Source organism: Quercus suber, unplaced genomic scaffold (genome assembly GCF_002906115.3).
Source record: "Quercus suber isolate HL8 unplaced genomic scaffold, Cork oak 2.0 scaffold_749, whole genome shotgun sequence".
NCBI lineage: Eukaryota > Viridiplantae > Streptophyta > Magnoliopsida > Fagales > Fagaceae > Quercus > Quercus suber.
The window spans coordinates 72775-87402 of NW_027070185.1; the positions used below are offsets into that span (position 1 = coordinate 72775).

Below are 14628 nucleotides of genomic sequence, written 5' to 3' on the forward strand. Positions count from 1 at the left end.
GGGGGGGGGGGGGGGGGGGGGGGGGGGCAGGGATTTGGCCCATGTATATTTGGATTTCCCGTTTTTGTCTTCAAGTTATAGTTAACGTTAGAAGCAATAATGAAGTTGTGTTAACTAGTTTGAAATGTGGGAAACATTTGCCTTGCAACTTTTAAGATGAACAATAAAAAGATGAATGAGAACTTCTATTTTTAATTCCAATGGGTTGACCTAGTGGTTTCTAAGGCCTCATGAGATCTATGAGGTCTTTGGTTCAAAATCTCTAGCCAATATCTTGGGGCTACCTCCATGGGATTCATTCTTGTAATTACCTTGTGTGTGTGTATGTGTGTGTGTGTGTGTGTGTGTGGGACATGGGGACCACAACCTGGGAGAATAGTTAGGTGCTCAAATAGTTTTGGAAACCCTTGTTATTAGGAAAATAAAAACACATTTATTTTTATCCCCAGAGACATCTGGAGAAATTTGTTCACCTTATGTCTAGCTGAATGCATATTAGCAAATATCATGTTGCCTTTCTTACCCTTATTTCATACTTTCACATGTCTCTATGTTTAATTTGTTTCCCATTACATTCATATGTGAAGGTAATTACATTAAGAAGATAGTATCCAGTATTCCAAAACTTGGTTGCTATTTTCTATTGGAGATGCAGGAAACTCTGTTCTCATGTCTGTACCATTTGGTCAGAAGATCTTCCTTTAAGTATTTTCAACCTTTTGAAATAGCATTTGCTGAATTCACTTGCTTTATTGTGGAGGATATATGTGCACATAGTGCTGTTTATAGTGTTAAAATTAGGTCGGGATGGCATTCATTTCAAAATGTTTCCTCAAATAAATAGTAGAAAGGATTTTAGGTTGTTGTAAAGTTCAAATATCTGATGGCTCCTTTGTCCTTTGGTGTTGGGAATGTAATAAAAAATAAGGATGCATTCTGTCTCTTCAACTTTGGGTATGCTATCAATTTGGTGTTGTCAATGTAATCTCTTCTGTCAATATCTGTTAAGAATAGGCATGTTAAGCGTCTTGTGCAGCCCCTGCACATGACCATGAAACAATTTCATTTTCGTAGTTTTTTTTTTTTATTAATTTTGAGGAGAAGTAGCATATGAGGTGCATGTAAAATGACAATTTCACATAAGCAATTGAAAAAAAAAAAAAAAACTTATTTTTTTTGTCATAGAAAAATAAATTAGAACTCTTTCTCTCTCCTCATGACAACCGCCATTATCATAGCCCTCCACCCAATCCATCTTTTTAGGTGCAATGATCCATTCAGTTTTGGTTTGGTTTGTTGAATCTTTAGATTCAAGGAGGGATTGGCATTTAATCTCTTATTCACCAGCATTTCAGAATGTGTTGTAGAAGTTGCAGAAGTAAGAGCAAAGTTTGATTTTACAGAATAAAGAGAGAATATAAATGACCCTAGGATTAGTGGGAGGGGTGGAAGGTGATGGTTGAAATGGTGACTGCACTTCTCCCACAAACTCAGATTTTCCATCGAATCCTGTAAGACCATTCTCCACCTCCAGGTCCTCCACCAACTAGGTAAATAGACACCCTCAAATGCCTAGAACAAGATCACTTCCTCATCAGCCTCTTCAGCTTTCTTTCCAATTGCTTCTCATATCCACCAATACAATCAATCTTGTTTTTAAATTAAACACCACTTTATTTAAATTTCTCATTAGAGAACACTCCAAAATGTCCCATGGCTCCACAGAGCCTGTATATGAGGTCTGGGGGTTAGTGGGATGTTTTTGAGGACAATTTTGATTGACTTTTGTGCAAGATGTGGATAAGGTGAAATGTTTGAGAAAAATTAAAAAATGTGAGAATCTTGGAGGAAGGGGTGAGAAAGAGAGAATATTTATTAAGTGATTTGTAATTAAATTGATACTTATAAAAAAAAAATAATTGGTAATAAATTACTCATGCATTCTAGAATTTTGTATTATTTTGTATAGGGCGTGTCAACATACCTATACCCAATTTAGAATCATTGTCCCCATGTCCTAAGCTTTGAATATTAGATGAGTTAGACACCTTGACATACAACTGCACCTGACAACTCATACCCAAGTTGATGTAACATAGGTTTTTGCTTGCATTGTATGTGCAAAGTTCTTAATTGACTTAGCTAGTTATCTTCTTTAGTTCAATCATGTGAGTTGAGAATGAATTTTTCTAGCCATTAGTATGTTTTGTATCTATTCAAATGGTCTTTGCCTTTTCTTCCTAATGATATCCAAGAGTTTGGGATAGAGACTTATCTATTGGTTTCATCCTTCTAAAAGTTATTGATTTTTAGATTTGAATTCTTTGTACTAGTTTAATGTTTGGATTTAAACGTTTGGCAGGTCATCCTGCTCTGATTGCACGCCACCGACCATTCCCTGTCACGCATCGAGCTGCAGAGAGGTGGTTACATCACATGCAACAAGCATTGGATGGCACCACGGATATTGATGCTGACTCAAAAGTCAGAATGATGAACTTTTTCAGGTATAAAATTTTCTGGCTTATAACTTCCTCTCATATATATTTCACATCTTGTAATATTCAATTTTCCCTTTTTTGAGTTCAAATTTCATTACACTTTATGCCTATCTTTATGTTTTTCAGGCACACAGCATTCTTTCTTGTAGCTGGAGATGAGTTGAAGGGTCAAAACCAACAACCTCAATGTAAGCATGGGACCAGCAACCAGACTCCCGTGTAAAAAATTTTAACAAATATTTCCTTATTCAATTGTGAGAAGCAACAAAGTTACTATTATTCATCAAACCTCTTTAATGTAAAAGGAATACTTCTTACACCCTTTTTTCTCAATAAATCTTATAATGTCTACATTCGCTCAACTGTTTTGTTATGATGCAAAATTATAGTGTTTATATTTGCTTCATGGTGGTGAGCTCATGAAGTTGGTTCCCATTTCCCAGCAGTGAAAACTTGAAATTGCAACAACACACTGACAGTGGGAGTTGTGTAGTCTGTAGACAAATCTTTCCACCCAATGAGTTGCAAATACTTCAATATTCACAGATCATAGTTAGATATTTGATTTCCTAGGGTAATCAATTATCTCTGTCTCCCTTGCAAGTTGCAACACATCTACTTAAGTTTGATGATTGCCTGTGTGATTTGAGCTGGAAGTGAACTGCAAGTGTTACATAATGTTCTGCCGAGTTGGCGCATTGATTGGTGTCCTCAAGGGGCCCAACCAGCCACTCCTCGCTAGACTTTTCAAGGAAATATTTTTAGTGACTTTTCTAAAATTGTTTGTGATGTTCTATTGAGCTGAAGTGTACTGCAAGGCTTGAATTGTTGGCATTCTCATTCTCAAAATAAATAAATATATATATATATATATATATTGTTGGATTTTGAAGGGCAGGGATTGGCTTTGTGCATCTTTCTTTCACTGGTAACCGTGTTAAGTTGGATAACGGTGTCTTCTATTGTAGGCTTTGTTCCTGTTTTTGTCTTCAAGTTATAGTTACCGTTAGAAGCAATAATGAAGTTGTGTTAACTAGTTTGAAATGTGGGAAACATTTGCCTTGTGACTTTTAAGATGAACAAGAAAAAGAAAAGATGAATGAGAACTTTTATTTTTAATTCCAATGGGTTGAACTATTGGTTTCTTAGGCCTCATGAGATCTATGAGGTCTTTGGTTCGAAATCTCTAGCCAATATCTTGGGGCTACCTCCATGGGATTCATTCTTGTAATAACGTTGTGTGTGTGTGTGTGTGTGTGTGTGTGTGTGTGAGAAATTTGTTCACCTTATGTCTAGCTGAATGCATATTAGCATGGCAAAATGAATTTATGATTATCAAAGAAACTTCTTAAGCATACCAAAATACAACTTCCAAAAGGAAAGATCTAGACTTCACACTATTCACAATCAGCAATTATTTTTCTCTAATTTGGTTCCATTAAAGACCTAAATCCTCCTAGTCTTCAAATATCATGTTGCCTTTCTTACCCTTCTTTCATACTTTCACATGTCTCTATGTTTAATTTGTTTCCCATTACATTCATATGTGAAGGTAATTACATTAAGAAGATAGTAGCCAGTATTCCAAAACTTGGTTGCTATTTTCTATTGGAGATTCAGGAAACTCTGTTCTCATGTCTGTACCATTTGGTCAGAAGATCTCCCTTTAAGTATTTTCAACCTTTTGAAATAGCATTTGCCGAATTCACTTGCTTTATTGCGGAGGATATATGTACACATAGTGCTGTTTATAGTGTTAAAATTAGGTCGGGATGACATTCATTTCAAAATGTTTCCTCAAATAAAAAGTAGAGAGGATTTTAGGTTGTAGTAAAGATGGCTCCTTTGTCCTTTGGTGTTGGGAATGTAATAAAAAATAAGGATGCATTTTGTCTCTTCAACTTTGGATATGCTATCAATTTGGCGTTGTCAATGTAATATCTTCTGTCAATATCCGTTAAGAATAGGCATGTTAAGTGTCTTGTGCAGCCCCTGCACATGACCATGAAACAATTTCATTTTCGTAGTTTTTTATTTTTATTAATTTTGAGGAGAAGTAGCATATGAGGTGCATGTAAAATGACAATTTCACATAAACAACTGAAAAAAAAAAATTGACTTATTTTTTTTATCATAGAAAAATAAATGAGAACTCTCTCTCTCCCCATGACAACCGCCATTATCATAGCCCTCCACCCAATCCATTGTTTTAGGTGCATTGATCCATTCAGTTTTGGTTTGGTTTGTTGAATCTTAAGATTCAAGGAGGGATTGGCATTTAATCTCTTGTTCACCAACATTTCAGAATGTGTTGTAGAAGTTGCAGAAGAGCAAAGGTGGATTTTACAGAATAAAGAGAGAATATAAATGACCCTAGGATTAGTGGGAGGGGCGGAAGGTGATGGTTGAAATGGTGACTGCACTTCTCCCACAAACTCAGATTTTCCATCCAATCCTGTAAGACCATCCTCCACCTCCAGGACCTCCACCAACTAGGCAAATAGACACCCTCAAATGCCTAGAACAATCATTTCCTCATCAGCCTCTTCAACTTTCTTTCCAATTGCTTCTCATATCCACCAATACCATCAATCTTGTTTTTAAATTAAACACCTCTTTATTTAAATTTCTCATTATAGAACGCTCCAAAATGTCCCATGGCACCACAGAGCCTGTATATGAGGTTTGAGGACAATTTTGATTGACTTTTGTGCAAGATGTGGACAAGGTGAAATGTTTAAGAAAAATTAAAAAATGTGAGAATCTTGGAGGAAGGGGTGAGAAAGAGAGAATATTTATTAAGTGATTTGTAAATAAATTGATACTTATAAAAAAAAAAAATTAATTGGTAATAAATTACTTATGCATTCTAGAATTTTGTATTATTTTGTATAGGGCGTGTCAACATACCTATACCCAATTTAGAATCATTGTCCCCATGGCCTAAGCTTTGAACATTAGATGAGTTAGACACCTTGACATATAACTGCACCTGACAACTCATACCCAAGTTGATGTAACATAGGTTTTTGCTTGCATTGTATGTGCAAAGTTCTTAATTGACTTAGCTAGTTATCTTCTTTAGTTCAATCATGTGAGTTGAGAATGAATTTTTCTAGCCATTAGTATGTTTTGTATCTATTCAAATGGTCTTTGCTTTTTCTTCCTAATGATATCCAAGAGTTTGGGATAGAGACTTATCTATTGGTTTCATCCTTCTAAAAGTTATTGATTTTTAGATTTGAATTCTTTGTACTAGTTTAATGTTTGGATTTAAACGTTTGGCAGGTCATCCTGCTCTGATTGCACGCCACCGACCATTCCCTGTCACGCATCGAGCTGCAGAGAGGTGGTTACATCACATGCAACAAGCATTGGATGGCACCACGGATATTGATGCTGACTCAAAAGTCAGAATGATGAACTTTTTCAGGTATAAAATTTTCTGGCTTAAAACTCTCTCTCATATATATTTCACATCTTGTAATATTCAATTTTCCCTTTTTTGAGTTCAAATTTCATTACACTTTATGCCTATCTTTATGTTTTTCAGGCACACAGCATTCTTTCTTGTAGCTGGAGATGAGTTGAAGGGTCAAAACCAACAACCTCAATGTAAGCATGGGACCAGCAACCAGACTCCCGTGTAAAAAATTTTAACAAATATTTCCTTATTCAATTGTGAGAAGCAACAAAGTTACTATTATTCATCAAACCTCTTTAATGTAAAAGGAATACTTCCTTACACCCTTTTTTCTCAATAAATCTTATAATGTCTACATTCGCTCAACTGTTTTGTTATGATGCAAAATTCTAGTGTTTATATTTGCTTCATGGTGGTGAGCTCATGAAGTTGGTTCCCATTTCCCAGCAGTGAAAACTTGAAATTGCAACAACGCACTGACAGTGGGAGTTGTGTAGTCTGTAGACAAATCTTTCCACCCAATGAGTTGCAAATACTTCAATATTCACAGATCATAGTTAGATATTTGATTTCCTAGGGTAATCAATTATCTCTGTCTCCCTTGCAAGTTGCAACACATCTACTTAAGTTTGATGATTGCCTGTGTGATTTGAGCTGGAAGTGAACTGCAAGTGTTACATAATGTTCTGCCGAGTTGGCGCATTGATTGGTGTCCTCAAGGGGCCCAACCAGCCACTCCTCGCTAGACTTTTCAAGGAAATATTTTTAGTGACTTTTCTAAAATTGTTTGTGATGTTCTATTGAGCTGAAGTGTACTGCAAGGCTTGAATTGTTGGCATTCTCATTCTCAAAATAAATAAATATATATATATATATATATATTGTTGGATTTTGAACCCTGACAATTGTAGGAAATAAATTTTCACAATCCCAAAAAGTACATATGCAGTAGCTATAATCATTCTTGCCATGTGATAGTAATAAATTACTTTTATGACGTCCATGGTCATAACAATAGTAAAAGAGGCTAACATATAGGATGTTTTATGGAGTTCCACCTGACAACCAAAACAATGTCCGGCCAAGTTTCTCGGAATCAAAAACTAAATCAATGGCCTTATCCAACCCACTACATTTATTTATTTATTTATTTTATTTTTTTATAGAGAGAGAGAGAGAGAGAGAGGGCACAGAAAGATTAAAAAAAAAAATTGCAGTGAAGTTTTTCATCTCACTGTATCTTTATTAACTTTAAAGATTATTCACTTGTACTTTTTCCATCACATAACCTACTTAATAGTCATGCAACTTGTTTAAATGATTTAATAAATTATGTGATTTCATACACTTCACATAATGGGTATAAGAAAATTCATTCCACTTAATTTGGAGGAAAAATTTGTTTCCAAAGGATTACTTAGAAGGGTAAAACTTGTTTTACATTAAAGCCGATATACCATGTATCCGATACATGTGACTGTAACCACCCTCTCATATGTTTGTAGGTTCCATCCCGATGTGATAGAATGGTTACATGTATTGGATATATGATATCTTTTTTTGTAACATTGACATTAGAAGCATTAGACGATACTCAGAGTTAGAACTTCCAACAATGCATTCAAACCAACCAATTTAAGGTAAAGTTGTAAACCTATGCAAAGCATCGTGTGCAATTCACATGCAGATGCAATATAAGTTTTGCTATATGCTTTTCAAATGCTTAAATATGGAGATGGGCTAGAACCTGGAAGTTATTATTGAAGCATTAGCATCACAAAAAGGAAAGGAAGCTTAGCTCCTAAAGTCCTAACTTAAAAACATTTGACTATATATTAATCTAATATCTTATAATATTATTGGAAGGATTAAGATTCTCTAGAGTTCTTAGGGTAATTCCACTAATAAAATTTTAAAATTTTATCCATTCATGAAGGGTTGAAATTTTCCACTATCATCAAATACCAAGAATAGTGTTAATTAATGTTTTTTTTTTTAAATGTTGATGATGTGGCAAAACTTGAACCATTTATTTAATGAATGTTTAGGATTTTTAGATTTCCATGGTGGAGTTGTTGTAAAAGCTCTTGAGGATCTCAAACTATTATGAGAATTAAACAAAAGAAGTATTGAAGTCAAGTTATTTTTCTTTTTGGATAATTAAAAAAGAAAGCTCGTAGGTGTGGTCACTGTCCCTGACTCACTTAAACCTTACTCATAAATAGCATGGAACCATTCACGCAATAGTGAGACTTGCTACAACTTGAACCCATAACCTCAAACTCGCAAGGTAATGGACCACAAGGGCTCCCAAATACCATGCAACCTCCACGGGTGGTTGAAGTAGAGTCTTTTATTAGTTGATTGATATTTGCCTAAAATGACGCCCAAATAAATGACAACTTATAGAAGTTAATCATAAAATGAAAATTCATCTAAACAATAAATTAAAATTAGAGCTCGCACATTCTTCCTTCTTTGAGTATCAAAATTTGAATGACTTTAAAGTTTAAAGTGACAAGGCAACTGGAAAAGTATGAACCATCAATCCCTTTATGCCAATATTTAACTTTCATTCTATTGGTGAAGTGATATGATTGAACCCTCTTTATAAGACTCAAGTCCATACATACACAAGGCAACGGGAATCTCTACTCAGCAATTTGAATAATCTAACCCATAATTGTGCGCATAAAGTGATTATTTGAATATACTAAGCAATCATGAAAGGAAACACTTAAAAAGCTTTAGTTTAGAAAATCATTGAGAAATAATAAACTTATGGGCAAATCATAACTGTTTCTTGCTCAGAGAGAGAGAGAGAGGAAAAAGTCAAAAAACCATGATTTAGTTCACTTGTACAAGGATGAGGGATCTGACAACAGTTAGAAATAATAAATTAATTAGTTGGACATCTTACATGAATGTTTTTGGTCAATCACTTGCAGGGGCGGAGCCACATAGTGGCTTGGGGGGGCCGTGGCCCCTGCAAAATTTTTTTTTTTCCCATTAGACTAGGAAGAAAAAATAACTAGGCCCCCCCAACATCACACAGCCGGCCCCCCCTTCCCATTTCTCACCCATTTTCCCAGCCTTCAATCAAAAATTAAGAACACCTCAAATTAAACAAATCACTTGTTACTGTTTCATTTAAAATGCAAACTCATCGGATTCTGAATGTAAATAATTCAGCAGATGATTGTATCAAAGTCTTTGGAATGATGCAATTGATACTCTTTTTTCAAATAGCTTCCTTTCAGTAACAGGACTATGGGTTTGTTTGTTTCTCCAAAATCAATGCAAACATAGTGGAGCATTTTAGTTTTCATTATACACATACAATGGATAGAAATGAGCTATGCATGTGCTAGATTCTCATAGCTTTTATCATGATGTCTTCCACTTGTGAATGAAAAAAAAAAAGTGGAGATGAGACCTCTCAAGTCTCAAAGCATCTTTATTTGCTTGTGCCTAGAGCAAAGAACAAATGTTGGAAACATAAAAGCATTTCTTTTTGTCTTGTGCTGTGTTAGCCTTGCATTGAGATCATAAAAAAAAAAAAAAAAAAAAAAAAAAACCCATTTCCAGAAACAAAATAAAAAGAACAGCAAAAACAAGAAATAGAGAAATTATAATACTTCAGTTATATTGACATGCTATTGCTGAGGATTGTTGTTCATTTATAGACTCATGTATGGAGTTTTGCCAAAGTGTTCTTGACATTTTGTACGTGATTCATATCAAATGTTGTGTAAATAACAAAAGAAAGAGAGGCCACAAGATTATGAAAACTAATCCCTGTAGAAATAGAGGGAGAAAAAATCTAATTCTATAAGATACGACTTTTACTTGTAAACAACAATAACACTAATTTAATGGGGTCATAGAGATGATCAAAAAAAGAGAAAAAAACACCATGATCAATAACCTTCATTGCCATTTCCTAACATCAATCCATATCCAACAAACTTTCCATTCTACAAAATCTAGAAGGATCAGCAAACCGAGCTGAGAAAGACCGAGAAAGATTATCTGGCTCCATCACTCCGTGATCAAAGTTTTTGGAATAATTCTTGGGATCATAATAAGCCTGCAATGTGACTTGAGAACTGGGATACTTCGTGTTTCTTTTGATTTTCTTCCAAAAGACACTCCACCTTATCAGTGTTTGTGTCTTGTAATTGTGACTATTGCTTTGCATACGATAGCTCCGGCTTTGGCCTAAATGGATGCATTCGGTTCTTTCTGGATTCAACCACTTCTTGATGCCCATTGCTACACAACAGAGACCTGGTCTTTTGCACCTTGATATATATTTGGTCTATACATAGATGAAATGAAGCTTATATTTATATGCAAGGCAGCTTTAGCATGTTACTTTCTTTTTAATGTACTAGAGCTCTCCACCGAGCGGCGCTATCTCTCTCTCACTGCCCTTACAATTAGAGAAGGTCATTGAAATTATTTGACTAGTTAACTTAAAACTTAAAAGGAGGGTATTGCTATTTGATTGAATAATAATAAAAGTAATACAAGTTTTATTACATTGGTATTGCACATTGTGTATCACCAAATTAGAAAGAAACAATTCAAAATTCAGTTATGAGTGGTTGAAATCTATTAATCACATTTATTACCACATCATTTTGTAAGTTTTATAGGAGTATAAAAAAAAATAGAACTATCTTTAGCAATTTTCCTATTTTGATTTTATTTGATTGAATATATATGAGGAAGAGAGGAAAAAGTGGATAAAAATTAGGAACCGTTATTTGGTTTTTTTGAAAATTACTTTGTCCACTTCACTTTTATGACAAATTATAATAGTAAGTTGTTATTGGTTCTAATTTAAATTCACTACTGAAATTACTTTTTTATCCACTAGTAACTATTGTAACAACCTACCACTTATAATTTGTTGCAAAAATATTATGAGCATAGCATTTTTTTTTTTTTTTGGGGTTCCATAAGTTATTGTATTGATAAGTACTAAGTAGTATGCAAGAAAAGTATTTGGCTTTGAATTTTTTTAAAAAAATTTAAAGGAGTATTTGACTATCCTTTCATATATGGCTCTAGTTTTTTAAGCTAGGATCAACTTTGGCGCAGACAATTGAAAGTTGAAAACGAAGACAATAGAAGTGTCTAATGTTTACACTCAACAACCATATTTATACATTCCATTTGCTATACACTCAGAGCACTTATGAATTTGGATAAGTAATTATAACTAACCTTAAAAAATTATGAAAATAATATGGGTTCGATTAATAAGTACTCTTAAGACATTTGTTAATTGATAATTTTAGAAATTTTAATCTCACTTTGATAGGAATTATAAAAAAACAATTAAAAAAATCAATTGCTTTTTTTATTTTCCCATAATTTTTTTTAAAAATAGTTCTTAAGCAGTGCTCGCATCCATTAACTTTTTGAAAATTATAAAGGTTCAAGCAAGCCATCAGAAGCCTAGAAAGATTCAAAGATATACAATATGGAATATGATACTAAACATAGGTTAAGATTCAAAGACGGACGGCCGAAAGAGTCATTCTTCGCTGGCGTGTGCCACTCTCTCTCTCTCTCTCTCTCTCTCTCTCTCTTCTCCAGGCCAATTCGACAATGACAAGAAGTTGTTGGAGATTGACTGTGTACCGCGTGGAAAACTTCCTAGACGAGGAAAAAAAATGGCACATGATTCAACAAATGTCTATTTCTAGTTATATTTTACTATTTTCGCCTTTTTTTTTTTTTTCATTTTCATTGTATATTTATTTATAATAAGATGAGGAAAGAAGATTCGAACAATTATTCTCTCAACAACATTTTTCATGTAAGACTTTTCACAACATTTTTCCTTTTGTAAAACGAAGTTGAGAAAGAAAGTCCAATAAAATTACCATATCAAATTTCAAGACGATAGATTATGTGGCGCATTATCTATAAGTTTAAGAGTAACACTACAGACAAAAATTATTTTATAATATTTTTCTAAAATGATGATGTAATAAATTTTTATTAGTTCTCATTTGGATTTACCATTAACATCATATTTTTACTTATCAATAATCACTTATCACATCAGCAGCATGTAAAATAGCTTATAAATCTAGCATTTTCCTAAGTTTAAGTTTAATAACTATTTATATTTAATGTCATTTATATATGATTATGATTTTACTATTTTGATATGTTAATCCAGGCACATAGTTGTATTTTTATTTTAATCTTTAATCATTAAAGACAATTAAACATCAAGGGACTAATTAAGAAATGTTGTACTTGGCCTCCTAGTCTGGATTTTCCCCAAAAAAAAAAGAAAAAGAAAAAAAAAGAAACAAGAAGAAGAAGAAGAAGAAGAAGAAAGGAATGTTGTACAAAGAGAGAGACAAGTTGTAGCGACTTGGGCCAAAGGAGGTTCTAAGAAAGAGTTTAGGGTGGTGTTGTTAAATCTTGGCAGTTTTAAGTTTCAGTGATAAAAACTGCTAAATTATCAATTGTCTCAAATGCTTAATGTGTGGGTCATCTGAAATGTCATTGAGTAGGGCCCAACACGTGAAAATTTAAATGAGAGGTGAGATTAGTTGATACGTGATTGAACCCATGACCTGTCTAATACTATATTAAAGTCTGAAAGACTATATATTAAATTGTCCAAACACAAAACTACACATTTTAAATAATATTACACACATTTCCACACACTTTTTCACTCACACGTATATCAAAAATACCCAAATAACATAACTCAAACTACTCTCCCAAATACCTCCTAAGTTTTTAAGAGATGTTAAATTTATTCATTTAGTTTGACAAAGAGTACTAGTTTAACAAAGAGAACGGAGAAAGTGGCTTATGAATTAGCTTTTAGTAGTTTAACGTATACTCCCAGGGCACAAGGCATGATATTGCTTTTGCTGTTGGAGTTGTCAATTAATTTCTTTCAATTTCTAGAAAAGAACATTAGATAGTTGTGAGATGTATTCTCAGGTATCTTAGAGTGTTTGTGAAATGTTTCACAGGTGATGTCAATTCTAGAAACTATATGGTATAATTGATAATCTAAATAAGAAAGAGCTTTAGTATATGCTCGAAACGTTTAAAATGAAAAAAATATCTTGAAAATCTCTAGAATGACAAAAATATTCTTTAAATCCTAAAGTGATGAATTCAAGTAGTTATTTAACATGAACAAAAATATAGGACATTTTGTTAAATTAAATTCTATAAAGATGGGGTGTAAAACCCATATTTTATACAATCTAATAAATGATTGTCACATCAACATTTTATTTAAAATTCAATACATCCTACCACACTTAATAACATCTCAATAAATTTCCAATTTGGTTAGATTTACATATGAGTATTAGAATTTATTAAGTGTGATTGTGTCTATACTTAAATATGTGATAAAATAATCTGGTATGTTAGAATTGAATGGGTAAAACATGAGTTTTACATCATAAACTTATAGAATTTAATCTCCTTTTTTATATATATAAGCCAAATGTCAGGAAGTGCTTTCTAGAGACTTTGAACACAGCCATCTACCAAAAAATAGGTTGTTTTCTCTAAAAATGTTCTCAACTGAAAATATTCTACTATAAAAAAACATTTGACATCGAATATATAAGAGCCTGAGAATAAATTGGCAATCAAAGCCAGTTGTCTTGTTTTTTCAATACACCAGTTCATACCAAGTCATAAGCAATGATGTCACAAAAACCACGGAAAAAACACAGAAGAAAAAGCGCTCAAGAGGATTTCTATAATATGCAAACCAAAAAAAAAAAAAAAAAAAAAAAAAAAAAAGAAACAAGAAGAAGAAGAAGAAGAAAGAAATGTTGTACAAAGAGAGAGACAAGTTGTAGCGACTTGGGCCAAAGGAGTTTCTAAGAAAGAGTTTAGGGTGGTGTTGTTAAATCTTGGCAGTTTTAAGTTTCAGTGATAAAAACTGCTAAATTATCAATTGTCTCAAATACTTAATGTGTGGGTCATCTGAAATGTCATTGAGTAGGGCCCAACACGTGAAAATTTAAATGAGAGGTGAGATTAGTTGATATGTGATTGAACCCATGACCTGTCTAATACTATATTAAAGTCTGAAAGACTATATATTAAATTGTCCAAACACAAAACTACACATTTTAAATAATGTTACACACATTTCCACATACTTTTTCACCCACACGTATATCAAAAATACCCAAATAACATAACTCAAACTACTCTCCCAAACACCTCCTAAGTTTTTAAGAGATGGTAAATTTATTCATTTAGTTTGACAAAGAGAACTAGTTTAACAAAGAGAACGGAGAAAGTGGCTTATGAATTAGCTTTTAGTAGTTTAACGTATACTCTCAGGGCACAAGGCATGATATTGCTTTTGCTGTTGGAGTTGTCAATTAATTTCTTTCAATTTCTAGAAAAGAACATTAGATAGTTGTGAGATGTATTCTCAGGTATCTTAGAGTGTTTGTGAAATGTTTCACAGGTGATGTCAATTCTAGAAACTATATGGTATAATTGATAATCTAAATAAGAAAGAGCTTTAGTATATGCTCGAAACCTTTAAAATGAAAAAAATATCTTGAAAATCTCTAGAATGACAAAAATATTCTTTAAATCCTAAAGTGATGAATTCAAGTAGTTATTTAACATGAACAAAAATATAGGACATTTTGTTAAATTAAATTCTAT

The 14628-nt window shown here is 33.1% G+C and overlaps 1 protein-coding gene across 1 annotated transcript in view; it reads left to right on the forward strand.

Annotated features, from left to right (window-relative positions):
* Positions 1-2863, forward strand: part of LOC112014128 (group 2 truncated hemoglobin 3-2) — a gene marked incomplete in the record, with an annotated part of 3389 nt that extends 526 nt beyond the window's left edge. Inside the window, 2 exon segments of the mRNA XM_065766822.1 lie at positions 2363-2507; positions 2628-2863. Coding sequence (XP_065622894.1) covers positions 2363-2507; positions 2628-2724 — 242 coding nt within the window.
* Positions 2864-14628: the final 11765 nt, after the last annotated feature.